Source organism: Lithobates pipiens, unplaced genomic scaffold (genome assembly GCF_037356315.1).
Source record: "Lithobates pipiens isolate NorthernLeopardFrog02 unplaced genomic scaffold, aLitPip1_a1.2 Scaffold_16, whole genome shotgun sequence".
NCBI lineage: Eukaryota > Metazoa > Chordata > Amphibia > Anura > Ranidae > Lithobates > Lithobates pipiens.
The window spans coordinates 431,630,211-431,645,590 of NW_027507748.1; the positions used below are offsets into that span (position 1 = coordinate 431,630,211).

The 15,380-nt window shown below is 43.7% G+C and overlaps 1 protein-coding gene across 3 annotated transcripts in view; it reads right to left on the reverse strand.

Annotated features, from left to right (window-relative positions):
* The window catches only part of CCDC138 (coiled-coil domain containing 138), a 92,821-nt gene that overhangs the window by 11,713 nt on the left and 65,728 nt on the right, over positions 1 to 15,380 (reverse strand). For all 3 annotated transcript variants that reach the window (XM_077482608.1, XM_077482607.1, XM_077482609.1), the window contains exon 12: positions 13,536 to 13,712. In XM_077482608.1, coding sequence (XP_077338734.1) covers positions 13,536 to 13,712 — 177 coding nt within the window. The remainder of the gene's footprint in view (positions 1 to 13,535; positions 13,713 to 15,380) is intronic.

Here is a 15,380-nt window from a genome sequence, read left to right on the forward strand (position 1 = left end):
TAATGTTGGCAATTAGTGTTATTTTGGATTTTCAATAATGCCCCATTTTAATACAATAGATACATTTTTTACCAGTTTGGAACAGTTTCCATTAAATGGTAAATGTAGCTCCTACAAAGCCACCCATACTGCATATATCCTTTATATAAGGACGAACGTGTGTACAGTCACTAGCAGGTGAACTCTACACAAGTTCTATTATAAAACTATAATTTTCTATACTTCCCCATCCCATATGTTTTCTAAATATAATGTTGAGATTTTACTGGCAGCAGATCACACAGATGACAGGAATACTAAAAGTGTAAAAGAAAAAAACAATTCAGTAAAGTAATGATCTGCAATTACAAAAGTCACGCCGAGTTCATTTTTCACGTAATCTCTAACATACCAGTTTGGAACAGTTTCCATTAAATGGTAAATGTAGCTCCTACAAAGCCACCCATACTGCATATATCCTTTATATAAGGACGAACGTGTGTACAGTCACTAGCAGGTGAACTCTACACAAGTTCTATTATAAAACTATAATTTTCTATACTTCCCCATCCCATATGTTTTCTAAATATAATGTTGAGATTTTACTGGCAGCAGATCACACAGATGACAGGAATACTAAAAGTGTAAAAGAAAAAAACAATTCAGTAAAGTAATGATCTGCAATTACAAAAGTCACGCCGAGTTCATTTTTCACGTAATCTCTAACATAACTATTAATCTCCAGCTGGTGAAAGCTATCAAGGGTAAACTGCAAGATGGCACTGTGCAGGCTTATTGCCCTCCGCACATCAAAAGAGACCAGCTTTATTTCTGAATTTAGGCAAAGACATTCTGCCTTTAGACTAAATTAGAATTTATAAAGCCAAATCTTTATGGCTACATAAACTACATCTACTTTATTAACATTCTGTCAGCCACACAGTGGTGAGGAATTACAATGAAGACAAAGAGATAGAGAACAAAGGCTAAAGAATAAACCCTGGATTTAAAAGGTTCAGTAAACTGTAAAAGTGGATATACTATATTGAACCCGCTAGTAAAAAGAGAGGTTCCTTGTGGGGATATGGGCTTAAGCTCAAAGGTCGGGGACCTGGAAGTTATTTGACAACAGAAAGGCTTATTGTTGAAGTAAAGGTAGAAATTAGTATGTATGCTATATCATTTCTAAGTCTGTACTAATAGTAAACTGGTATAGTAAAATGATAAAGGAATTATATAAAATGTTCTAAAATGTTAAAAGCACTGGATCCGTTTAAAGATATTAGTGACATCAATGCTGCCATCTTGTGTCTGGTTAGAATAAGCAAGCAAATGTTCAAGAGATAAGCCGATACTGTATAACAATGACTAAGAAACGATATTTATATACAGTTGTGCTCATAAGTTTACATACCCTGGCAGAATTTATGATTTTTTTCTGAGAAAATGAATGATAACAAAAACATTTCTTTCACTAATGGTTAGTGTTTGGCTGAAGCCATTTATTATCAATAAACTGTGTTTACTCTTTTTAAATCATAATGACAAGAGAAACAACCCAAATGACCCCGATCAAAAGTTTACATACTCCAGTTCTTAATACCATGTATTGCCCCTTTAACATCAATGACAGCTTTAAGTCCTTTGCTGTGGATGAAGCTCTTTATCTTCTCAGATGGTAAAGCTGCCCATTCCGCTTGTCAAAAAGCCTCCAGCGCCTGTAAATTCTTGGGCTGTCTTACATGAACTGCACATTTGAGATCTTCCCAGAGTGGCTCAATGATATTGAGGTCAGGAGACTGAGATGGCCACTCCAGAACCTTCACTTTATTCTGCTGTAGTCAGTGACAGGTTGACTTGGCCTTGTGTTTTGGATCATTGTCATGTTGGAATGTCCAAGTAAATCCCATGTGCAGCTTCCTGGCTGATGAATGCAAATGTTTCTCCAGTTTTTTTTTATTTTGACCAACCTTTAGTTGATGGACACTGGCACGTCCTAAGACCAGAAGTGCACTCCCTATAACCCCTCCCACTACTTGGAGTACCTCAGTTTTGTAGCCAAGCAATACAAGTGTATACCAAAGAAAATGATTTTGCAGGTAAGCCGTTTTAAAAATCCCTTTCTTTTCATACATCAGGGGACACAGAGCCATAGTAGTTACTATGTGGGATGTTCCATAGCAATGGCATTGGCAACTGAAGGAAGGGAGACAGAAAAAAAAAAAAAGTAGGGCAAAAAGAGGCTAGAGGATTCATACTGCAGCCTACAGTACACTACGCTCAGAGGCAATAGCCTCAGGACCTTTAACATCGATTTGATAGAATCTGGTAAATGTATGAACTGAAGACCAAGTTGTGGCCTTGCAGATCTGAGCCATAGAGGCCTGATGATGCACCGCTCAGGAGGCACTGACCGCCCTGGTAACATGAAAAAGGAGGAATTTTCTTCCTTAGACCATAAGTTTGAACAATCACTTGACAAATTTATTTGTAAATAGTCGATTTTGATGCTGCCTGTCCCCTTTAGACCTTCTGGCAGTACAAACAAAACATCTGTTTTACGAACCTGAGCGGTCGCCTTTAAATAGACTCTGATCGCTCTTACCACATCAAGAGAATGTAGTGCCTTCTCGTCCCTAGATCGAGGCTCTGGAAGAAAGAAGTTAGAATAATATCCTGGTTTAAATTAAAACCTGTGGTAGAATTCAGGATGAGCACGCAAAACAACCTTATCCTTATGAATGATCAAATACAGCTCTTTACAAGACAGAGCCGCCAGTTCCGATGCTCTTCTAGCAGAAGAAATGGCAACCAAAAAGATTATTTTCCTTGTCAAAAGACCCAAGGGAATTTCCCCATAAAGGCTCAAAAGGCTGATTCTGTAAAGCCGATAAGACTAAATTCAAATCCCAAGGATTTAGATGTGCCCTGACAGGGGGATTGATCCGCGTTACCCCCTGAATAAAACAACACACCAAAGAGTGAGAAGCAAGAGGCCATTGAAAAAAACACTGACAGGGCAGAGACCTGGCCCTTGATGGTACTCAAGGCCAGCTTAATTTCTAATCCCATTTGCAGGAATTTAAGGTTTCTACCTATGACATACTTCCTGGGGTGCCAAACCCTTGATCCACACCAGGAAACATAAGCCTTCCAGACTCTGTAGTAAATGATTCTGGAGGCCAGCTTCCTGGCATTAACTAAGTATACACTACTGAAGGGGATAACCCACAGTTCTTTAGACCGTCAAATTTAGCATCTGTAAGGTAGGATGGAAAACCGGACCTTGCGCGAGAAGGTGTGGCCATAATGGCAGAGTCCAAGGGAATCCTACCGCCATCTTTATGATCTCAGCAAACCAAGATCTTCTGGGGCACGCAGGGGCCACCAGAATCACCTCCTTTCGTTTCTGCTTGATCCTGCAGAAAAGACGCGGAAGTAGCAGAACTGGAGGAAACGCATAGATCAGAGAAAACTGATTCCACGTGAAGACTAATGCACCTGTTCCGCATGCTAGCGGATCCCTCGTTCTTGACACAAAGTTGTCAACTTTGTTGTTGAATCTGGACACAAACAGGTCCATGTCCGGAATACTCAATCTCTGAAATATCGCTAGAAAGAGGTCAGGGTGAAGGGACCATTTTCCGAGAAATAACTGTTGGCGACTCAAGTAGTCCGTTTGCCAATTTTCTATTCCTGGAATGAAAATCGGTGATAGGCAAGGAATGTTGTTTTCTGCCCAAGCTAGAACATGCTTCACCTCTTTTTGGGCTGCACAACTTCTTGTGCCCCCTCTGTGATTGATGTAAGCCACAGCCGTGACATTGCTGGATTGAATCCTGACAGGACCATCCCGTAGCCTGAGCGTCCAGGACTCTAGGGCCAGACATTCTGCTTGAATCTCTAGAATGTTGATGGGCAAGGATTTCTCTGACTTGGACCATCTCCCCTGGACAGAAGCTTCTTCCAGGACTGCTCCCCAGCCTCGAAGGCTGGCATCCGTTGTCGCCACTTTCCAGGATACTGGCAGAAAGGATTTCCCCTTTTGGAGGTTGCTGGATATCAATCACCAATTTAAGCTCTGACGTACGTCGGGGGATAAAATCCAAAGCCTGAACCTTCTTGTTTCAGACCGACAGGATGGTGTTTTGTAACAGTCTTGAGTGAAACTGCGCGTAAGGGATGGCCTTTAAGGAGGCCACCATTCTCCCTAACAATCTCATGCACCGCTGAATGGAAGGATTTTTCTTTGCTTTGACAATTTGAATTAGTCCTATAATGGAACTGATTCTTGTCTGGGGTAAGAATACCTTCTTCTGTACGGTATGACCAGCCCCAAGTACTGTAATCTCCTTGATGGTTTTAAGGAGGATTTTTCTAGGTTTAGTATCCAACCCAGAGATTCCAGGTAGTTTACAGCTGTGATTAAACTTTGGTTTAGACCAGAGACTGAATGGTCTATTAAAAGTAGATTGTCTAAATAGGCTAGGACAGTTAGGCCCTGAGCCCTTAATCTGGCTAAAGGAGGTGCCAGAATCTTTGAGAACACCCACTGTGCGGTGGCTAGACCGAATGGCAAGGCTACAAACTGAAAATAATGATTTTCTATCTCGAAGCGAAGAAATTTCTGGTGAGCGGGAAATATCGGCACGCGGAGATATGCATCCTTGATATAGATTGATGCCAAAAAAGCCCCTCCTTGCAGGATGGAAACAACCGATCGGATTGATTCCATGCGAAAGGACCGGATATTTAAGTGCCGGTGTTCTGCCGTATAGTGTCTGGCCATGAAATAGTGTCCGCCCCGTACCGCGCATGCGCAGTAAGGAGCAGACGAAGGTTCGGAAAATTTCCGAAGCTGAACGGCGCCTGCGCCGTGAGTGGAGGTGGTAGCCCCACCATCCAAGCGGACATAGGGTTGGGAGTATTAAAGGGCCCCTCGCAGGCGAGCTTCGCTCACCACGTTTCGGGCTCGGCCTCGCTGCGCTCGGCTCTTTTTTATTCCTACTCTATGTCCACTTGGATAGTGGGGATAGAACCTGGACTCATGGAGCAGGCGCCGTTCATCCTCGGCAATTTTCTGAATCTGTGTTGCTGTGTACTGCGCATGCGCAGTACACAGCGGACACTATCCGATAGAGGACGTTATTAGATAAGACACCGGTTCAGATCTTTGAGATCTAGAATGGGTCTTACTTCCCCGTTTGGTTTTGGAACCGTGAAAAGGTTTGAATAAAAACTTGACCCCTGTTCCTCTAATGCCACATACACACGTAGCGGACTATCCGGCGGACTTAGTCCGGCAGACTTCCCGCCGGACTTTCCGAACGGCTACTTGCCCACACATGGCACTTTTTCAGCGGACTAATACAGCGTACTAAGTCCGCCGGACCATCCGCCGTACTTTTGAAATGAACGGACTCGCCCACACACGCGGAGGAAAGTCCACTCATTTTGAGACTGTCTCCAGGTAGGCAGGGCCCGCGAAGGAGACATTGCTGGCCCCGCCACCTGGTATGGACTTAAAGGGGAACCCCAACGCTGAAAAAAAAAAAAAATCGGTCCCCCCCAGGTCCACATCAGACCCTTGTCTGAGCATGCTACCTAGCTGAGCGAGCGCCCCCCCTCCAAAGCACCTTGTCCCCATGTTGATGAGGACAAGGGCCTCTTCCCGACAACCCTGGCCCTTGGTTGTCGGGGTCTGCGGGCGGGGGGCTTATCGGAATCCGGGAGCCCCCTTTAATAAGGGGGCCCCCGGATACTGGCCCCCCCACCCTATGTGAATGAGTATGGGGTACAAAGTACCCCTACCCATTCACCTGTGGAAAAAAGTAAAAATAAAATACAACACATAAGGGTTAAAATAGTTTATTGCACAGCTCTGGGGGTCTTCCGGCCAGACTCCTTCGCTATCTTCTGCTAGCTCTTTTGCTAGCGGAGGAGCCCGGCTTTCTTCTTCGCCGCCGCCCTCTTCTTCCGACTTCGGGGGTCTTGTCCCCCTCTTCGGTTCTTCTTGCAGGGCCACCACGCCTTCTTCTAGCTCTTTTATAGGCGGTGGCCCGGTCTTCTGTCCCCGCTGTCACCATCTTCTGTTCTTCTCTTCAGATGTTGCCTCGTCGCTCTCTCTGCTCACAATGACGGGGACAAGGTGCGCGGCGACTTATATAGGGACATCACCGGATGATGTCCCCGCCTATTATGATGTCACAGTCCCAGCATCCTCTGGGACTGTGACACCATAATGGGCGGGGACATCATCCGGTGATGTCCCTATATAAGTCGCCGCGCGTCGCGTCCGTGCCATTGTGAGCGGAGGATGCGACAAGGCAACATCTGAAGAGAATAAGAGAAGGACAGAAGACGGCAAAAGAAGACTGGGCCACCGCCTGTAAAAGAGCTAGAAGAAGGCGTGGTGGCCCGGCAAGAAGAACCGAAGAGGGGGACAAGACCCCCGAAGAGGGGGACAAGACCCCCGAAGTCGGAAGAAGAGGGCGGCGGCGAGGAAGAAAGCCAGGCTCCTCCGCTAGCAAAAGAGCTAGAAGATGATAGCTGAGGAGTCCGGCGAGCAGACCCCCGAAGACCTAAGACCCCCGGAGCTGTGCAATAAACTATTTTAACCCTTGTGTGTTGTGTTTTTTTTTTTACAGGTGAATGGGTAGGGGTGCATTGTACCCCATACTCATTCACATAGGGTGGGGGGCCCCCTTATTAAAGGGGGCTCCCGGATTCCGATAAGCCCCCTGCCCGCAGACCCCAACAACCAATGGCCAGGGTTGTGGGGAAGAGGCCCTTGTCCTCATCAACATGGGGACAAGGTGCTTTGGGGTGGGGGGGCGGGCGTGCGGCCCCCCTTCCCCAAGGCACCCCCCCATGTTGAGGGCACGCGGCCTGGTACGGCTCAGGAGGGGGGCGCTCGCTCGTCCCCCCCTTTCCTGGCCGGCCGGGTTGCGTGCTCGGACAAGGGTCTGATGTGGACCTGGGGGGGGACCCCCGTGCCGATTTTTTCAGCGTTGGGGTTCCCCTTTAAGTCCATACCAGGTGACGGGGCCAGCGACGCCTCCTTCGCTGGTTCCCGTCTACCTGGAGACGCGCTCAAAATGAGCGGACTTTTCTCCGTGCGGGAAAAGTCCGCTCATTTCAAAAGTACGGCGGACTGGCATACCAACATACCGGATTGTCCGCCAAAATGCGAGTCCGGCGGGAAGATTGGAGTGCAAAAATACTTTCCAAGTCCGCCATACTTTCGGGTAAAAAAAAAGTCCGCCGGAGGCTACACACGGGGGGACTGTCCGGCGGACCTGAGTTTGCCGGACTTTTCCACCCGATTGTTTGATCGTGTGTACGTGGCATAAGGGAACCTCCGATATCACTAGCTGGGATAAGAAATGATCCAGAGCTAAAAACAGAGACTTCCTTTTCTCTGGATCTCTGGGAATGTTTGATCTTAGAAAACAAGAAGGAAATTCTCAGAACTCTAGTTTGTAACCTAGAGAAACTGAGAAAGCCACCCATCTGTCTTGACATTGTTCCTGCTAGATCTTTGAAAATTGCAGGAGCTTTCCCACCATTCTGTTTTGTGGGCTTTCTGCCCCAAGACCTCTTTTGACCCTGGTGCTGCCCTTGGGGTCTTTCCCTTGAACCTGATGGTGGAGGACGTCGAGACTGATGCTCCTGGCACAGGTGAGGAAGCACGCTTAAAAAGGAGAAATGTTTAAACTTCTTTACTGGTAAGAGAGAGCTTTTCCCATTAGAGATTCTTTTGGTGTATTTATCCACGTCATCCCCAAATAGCTATTCACCATGAAAGGGAAAACTGGCCAAAAGTTTTTTAAACAGTGCTTCGGCAGACCAATTGTTCAGCCACAGAACTCTGCGAGAATGCACTAGTCCTAGCATAAGTCATGAGGCTTGGTGATGGAATCTTTCATAGCATCTACTGTAAAACAGTGCATCTGATACATCAGCCCATTGCTGAGCCTGGTGATCAGGATGAATTTTAAGTATCTCCACAAACTGTTCCTTAATGGACTGAGATACCCCAATTGTCGCAAGGACCGGCTGCGCTACTGAACTTGCTAGAAACATATTGTTTTTAAAAAGAAGTTCCAACTTTTTATCTGTTGGATCCTTTAACATCAGCGCATTATCCACCAGACAAGTGAGATTTTTGTTCACTGAGGCGATTGCAGCATCAATTGCTGGAACCCCCCATTTCTTATAGAAATCCTCCTCCATAGGATATGGTATAGAAAACTTTCTGGGGAGGATAAAACTGTTTATCCAGGTGTTACCATTCAGAATATATAAGCTTTTTTAGTCATGAATGAATAGGAAAGGCATCCGCAGATGTGGAGGTTTTAGTGATCCCAAACCAGAGGTGGGTTCATCAAGAGACTGCGCTGCAGGCAGCAAAAAGGTTGAACGAACCAATTTAGTAAGAGAGTGGACAAGCAAACTGTCTTGTGATACTATTCCCTCTATATTAGGATCCTCAGAAGAGGATATATTAGTATCTTCCAAATATCTTGGAAGATCTTCCTGATCCCCTGCCCTTTGTACCTCAATATGAGGGCCCTGAGCACTGGATGGGGATCTGCTACATTTAGACCCACTATGGAGAGTGATCATAGCATCAATCTTCTTTTCCAAATTAGAAATGGTAGAAGAAAAAACCTCCTGTGTGATATATATAGGGGCTGCAACATCAGTGTCCCCTGATGGCTCAATCTGACCGGCCGTATCACTCTCAGAGGATGACATTCTTTTGAAAATGGATTTAGGTTGTTGTGAAACCATCGAGCCCTAAGAACCCTTTGAGGAGTTCCTGGTCCCTCTTCCACTCATAGCCTGAAGCACAAAGCAGAGGCACTACCAAAAAGAATGTACACTGCTAGGCTATAGTCCAGCACTACAAACTTGCTATTAATGCCTAGCCTGGTAAAGTAATAACGTGTCAAAGGGGAATGATTGTGTCACCAAACCTGAATTAAGCCACATCTGCTCATGTGTCCCATGTGTAGCTGGCATCTGAGGACACCGACGCCGTTAGCCCCGCCCCCTCGCACTGATTACGGGGCCCCCCGTTATTTTAAAAGAAAGAGCTTTCCCACGTGAGCGGCGGACTCTAGGTGCCTAGTAAACAGCTGATATGGCGGCGGGGGGTAAAAAACACTGCTGAGCGCCCGTGCTTTTTTGTTTTTTTCATAAAAAAAAAAAAAAAAAAAAAAAAGTGATTTCGGGCTTACAATTTCCCCCAGGGAATTTCAACATAGGGTGGTCGCAGGAGGAGAGACCAGTCCCCCCTTTTGCTAACCGGAGGATCTGCTGCTTTGGCCGGAGGAGGATGAGGAAGTGATGGCTCCTGACACATCGCTGTTTCCAGCATAAGGCGGTGAGTGCTCAATACAGCCCCCAGTGGTGACTCATAGGCATGAGAACATTATATACTTAAAGGAGATATTCATAAGAAAATCCAAAGATATTTCATACAAAACAACACTTATCTTCCCACCACAGGGTTATCTACGATAAACCCAATCTTTACCCTTCACGGTGGGCTCCGAAATCTTCAGGAGCAGGGGAACCTAGAGGTAACCCCCAATCCTGGACCTGCAACAGCACCCTGCCAGTAAAAAACGTTATGGCCTTACTACCAAAAAGTACTGTATCCCAGGGTCCAGCTCTCTAAAAAGAGAAGCATTTGCAGGCAAAACCTTGTTTCTTCGGACACGAGGTCCAGGTACCATTCCTTAGGCCCATCAAAGGACGCTTTGAACGGATCCAGGCAGCATGGCTAGCCCCAGCAAGGATTGCTCTAGTGGAGCTCAGCCCAGCACATCTTTACTTGTGACCAACACCTTAGACACTGGCGAAAAAACTGAGGTACTCCCAGTAGTGGGAGGGGTTATATAGGGAGTGCACTACTGGTCTTAGGGCGTACCAGTGTTCATCACCTAAAAGTGGCCTATTAACCCACATAGTGACTACTATGGCTCTGTGTCTCCTGATGTATGAAAATAAATAAATATAATTTCTGAACGAAAACATACACTGTCTGAAAAGTTCCTTCGACCTAAAAGTTTTCTATTCTACTCCTTCAAATTTTCTCATCACTGTGGTCTCAAACGAATGTCTATTTGACCACACTAATGATTTGAAAATTAAACAAATGGTTTTTAAAATGAAAATTTTCAAAAGGAAAAAATGGTTTGTGTATGGCCAGCATGAGTGACATCAGGTGCAGGTTGTATCAAGCTACCTGCCTATGACAAGGGAGTCAGTCATGCATAATATTATATTACAGTCCTATCTGAAAATCTGCAGAACAGCGTTTTGTCTTTTTAATTTATTGTATTTTCTTTAAATAAAAATTCTGATGACTTGTACCAGATTCAACCTCAAATAGTGTATATATACACTGTATATCCTGTTATTCTGAGTGGATTGGATATTTTGTTCCCCAACGATATAGCTGGTTATTTCTATTTACCAATGCATAGAGATATTTAAGTATAAAATTCTCTCTTTTTTTTTTTTAGCTAATCATTAGTTGCAGCCCTAATCTATACATATCTATATATCCACTGCTCAAAAAAATGCAAGATACACTTTGAAAACACATAAGATCTCAATGGGGAAAAAGATCATGCTGGATATCTATATGGATAGGGACTGGGTAATGTGTTAGGAACAAAAGGATATGACATTGTTTGATGGAAATGAAAATGATCAACCTGAGGAGGGCACCCCAAAAATTAAAGTGAAAAAATGATGGAGCAGGCTAGTCCATTTTGCTGAAATTTCATTGCAGCAATTCAAAATGGTACTCAGTATTTTGTTTGGCCCCCATGTGCTTGTATGCATGCCTGACAACGTCTGGACATGCTCCTAATATGACGGATGGTGCCCTGGGCTATTTCTTCCCAGATCTGGACCAGGGCATCACTGAGCTCCTGAACAGACTGAGGTGCAATCTAGCAACGTCAGATGGACCAACACATAATGTTCCAGAGGTGTTCTATTGGATTTAGGTCAGGCGAACATGGGGGAAATTCAATGGTATTCAATTCACTGGTATAATTTTCTTCATCCTTCAGGAACTGGCTGCATACTCTCGCCACATGAGGCCAGGCATTGTGCACCAGGAGCAACCCACTGAACCAGCGTATGGTCCGATAATGGAATCAAGGATTTTATCCCGATACCTAATGGCAGTCAGGGTGCCATTGTCTAGCCTGTAGAAGTCTGTGCGTCCCTCCATGGATATGCCTCAAATAATCAAAAATCGCCCAAATAATCCATTATGAAAATAATCATTAATTACAGCCCTATAAAGGATGCTCTGTCTCCTATGCATAAATATATGCACCTATTTGTATACAGAGACTGGTTAACACAAATTTGGTATATCTACTCACACTGGAGCAAGAGAAATAATTCTAAGGTCATTATTTAAAGTCAGCTCTAAACTGATCAGCTGTAAGAGTCCATTCACACCAAGTGTGGTGGGACTACATTGAGCTACTACTTCAGCACAGTCCCACCACACTGACTTGTCTCCTATGTGCCTGGTTCCCACTACCACGTTGCAGTGGTGCACTGAAAAAAAAAAAAAAAAAAAAAAACGGTCATCCATAGTATTTTTTTAGTGCAGTGCAAGGGAACCCACCACCTAGCATTGCATGCGGCCAATAGGGCTTAATGAATGTTACTGTGCATTGTAATGCAGCGCTGGTGTGAATAAATCTATAAAATTTCTAAAGCGTTGCTTGTTTGATTATCATATTTACTCAATACAGTCTTGAGAACCTTTTACACTTTGCAAAATGATGCGGAATATACTGTGCGTGCATTTAAATAAATTTCAGTGTGGTGTATTTTGCATTTTTTTTTTTTTTTTACTGGAAATATCTCTGAAAAACAGTTGTACAAATATCCAGCTACATAAACAATTTCAACTACAATGTTTTTATTCTACATTACATTGAGGGGAAAAGTATTGGATCCCCTGCTGATTGTGTACATTTGCCCGCTGACATAGAAATGATCAGTCTATAAATTTTAATAGTAGGTTTATTTTAACAATGAGAGACAGAACAAAAAAAATCCAGAAAATCCCATTTCAAAAAGTTCTAAATTGATTTGCATTTTAATGTGTAAAATAAGTATTGGACCCCTTCTCAAAACATGACTTAGTACTTGGAGGCAAAACCCTTGTTGGCAATCGCAGAGGTCAGACAACTGTAGTTGGCCACCAGATTTGCACACATCTCAGGAGGGATTTTGTCCCACTCCTTTTTTGCAGATCCTCTCCAAGTCATTAAGGTTTTGAGGCCGAAGTTTAGTAACGTGAACCTTCAGCTCCCGCCACATATTTTCTATGGAATTAAAGGTCTGAAACTGTCAACGCCACTCCAGGACCTTAATGTGCTTCTTCTTAACCCACTCCTTTGTTGCTTTGGTTGTGTGTTTTGGATCATTGTCATGCTGGAATAGCTATCCATGACCCATTTTCAATGCCCTAGCTGAGGGAAGGAGGTTCTCACCCAAGATTTGACGGTACATGGCCCCATCCAACGTTCCCTTGATTTGGTAAAGTTGTCCTGTCCCCTTAGCAGAAAAAAAAAAACCCCAGACCTAATTTTTCCACTTCCATGTTTGATGGTGGAGATGGTGTTCTTGGGGTCATAGGCAGCATTCCTCCTCCTTCAAACACGGCAAGTTGAGTTGATGCCAAAGAGCTTGACTTTGGTTTCATCAGACCACAACACTTTCATCCAGTTCTCCTCTGAATCATTCAGATGTTTAATAGCAAACTTCAGAGAGACCTGTACATGTGCTTTCTTGAGCAGGGGGACCTTGTGGGTGCTGTAGGATTTCAGTCCTTTATGGCATGGTGTGTTCCCAATTGTTTTCTTGGCGACTATAATCCCAGCTTCCTTGAGATCATTGACAAGATTTTTCCATGTAGTTCTGAGCGGATTCCTCACCGTTCTCATGATCATTGAAACTCCACAAGGCCTTCCCCAGACCAGAGGGAGATTGACAGTTATTTTGTGTTTCTTCCATTTGCGAATAATTGCAATCAACTGTTGTCGTCCTCTCACCAAGCAGCTTGGTGATGGTCTTTTAGCCGATTCCAGCCTTGTGTAGGTCTACAATCTTGTCTGACATCCTTGGACAGCTCTTTGGTCTTGGCCATGGTAGAGAGATTAAAATCAGTTTGATTGCTTCTGTGGAGAGGGGTCTTCTATACAGGTAACAAGCTGAGATTAGGAGCAGGGAGCATTTCTGGGAGCCAGAAATCTTGCTGAGCGATAGGGGATCAAATACTTATTTCACTCATTAAAATGCAAATCAATTTAAACTTTTCTTACTTTACACAAATGATTATACACAAGATTAGAGATCAACTGAAAATGGGCATAATTAGGAGAGAAAGTGAATACTAACCTTTCCCCCCCCCCACACCCCCCCCCCCAAAAAAAAACAAAAAAAAAACAAAAATGGTTGGAGTCCTGCATTAACTCAAATTACTTAGTAATTGTAGTACTTACTGGTCTCCATTGAAAGTTGAAGTAAAATATCAAGGACGCTGGAAATAAGTCCTCTATTGGTGAGATGTAGGAGATGTACAACCATTGGCACAGCCTGATACTCCAAGAACAATATTCTTCCCTCATCACATTTCAGGTCCATGCAAAGGGAATCCAAGGCCTGAGCTAGGTAGTCCACTGAAAGTAATAAAATAAGCATTTGACATACCAGACAAAAAATATATATGTCTGCATAGTACAGTATGAAAATATAGATTAAACTATATAGGAGTACTTAAAGTGGTTCTAAAGCCAGAAGGTTTTTTTTTTATCTTAGATAATATGCCAAAATTTTGGCTGAAAATGTTGTTGAAAATGTAACACGGGGTGCGTTGATGCTTTCTTGCTGCTTTCAACGCATTTGAACTGGGAGGCGAGTTTTTTTTAACTGACCAAAAATGAAGCAAGCAGGATTTTTAACATCGCAATGGAAGCCCAACGGACCAGTGTGTAGACATACATAGAATTTAAAGGGATACATTTTTCTTGTGCTAAAAGGAGCCAATAATGTCCGACGATAAAGTCATATTCATTTAAATTGATATTTATTAAAAAAAAGTCGAACATAATACAATTATATATAAAAATATAAATATTTTTTAAAACTGTAATTTTTGGTTTTGGTTTCTGCCCAAGTGCATCCTGTATTTTCGGTACCAAAATTTCCATTCGGTGCACCTCTAATCTTACTGCATTTTATGCATTAAGGTAAAACCTTCTGTGTGCTGCAGCCTCCTTAATACCTGAGCCCCATCTAGATCCAGCGATGCTGCATGTGAGCCAATGTGGATAGAGAGGGGGTGGGGTCGGGGCACAGGTCTGTGTCTGAATGGACACAGGGAACTGTGGCTTGAGTGGCCCTATAGCAAGCTGCTTGCTGTGGGAGCACACAACAGGAAGGAGGGGCCAGGAGCACTGAAGAGGGACACGAGAAGAGGAGGATCTGGGCTGGTTTGTGCAAAACCAATGCACAGAGCAGGTAATTATAAAAAATTTTATTAATTTTTTGTTTAAAAATAACAAACAAGATTTTAGTATCACTTAATGCTGGATATACACTATACGACTTTTGTTGTTTGAGTTCCTTTAGATTTACCCTTAAATATGTAGTACAGAGGCCTACCTGATTGCATACAAAATTGAAAGTGTTTAGGTTTAACCTCATGTGATATGGTTTTGGTAAATCTAAAGGAAAAATTATAAAGGAAATTGTATAGTGTATATCCAGCTTAAGTCTTCTAAACGACAGGATAGATTATGTAGATAAGGTTGTTTGTGTTTGAGGCTGGGTTCACATTGGTGCGATGTCAGACATTGAATGTGATTCGCACCACACTACTGTGCCAATCGCATGTGATGACTGTGCGATGCAAACTCAGCCATACAGTTTGTATGGCTGAATTTGCATTGCATTTGGACCAAAGTCATGCAGGACCCTTTTTTTTGGTCCGCACCAGAATCGGATTGCATCAGATTCCTGTCTGAATTGACAGTTCACACTGTGATATGCAAACCGATCTGGGGGCGTTATTACCTTTGTATTGACACTCCCAGCGGTTTGCATAGGGCAGTGTGAACTGCCTGCGAGTCAGGTGCGATGCGAAAACCCGAAGTGGATTTGCAGGGTTCCCACATCGTACCGAGCCTCGAACCTTACTTTGAGATAAAGATTATACTGCTACAAGCTGTCAGGAAGGATCCATTAGCCATGACTCTTTTTAACCACAAAAAGTCCCACAAAAGTTAGGAGTTTTCTGTAAAAGAGTTATTGTCTCACAATAGAGCTAATTTATGACAGCATTGCCT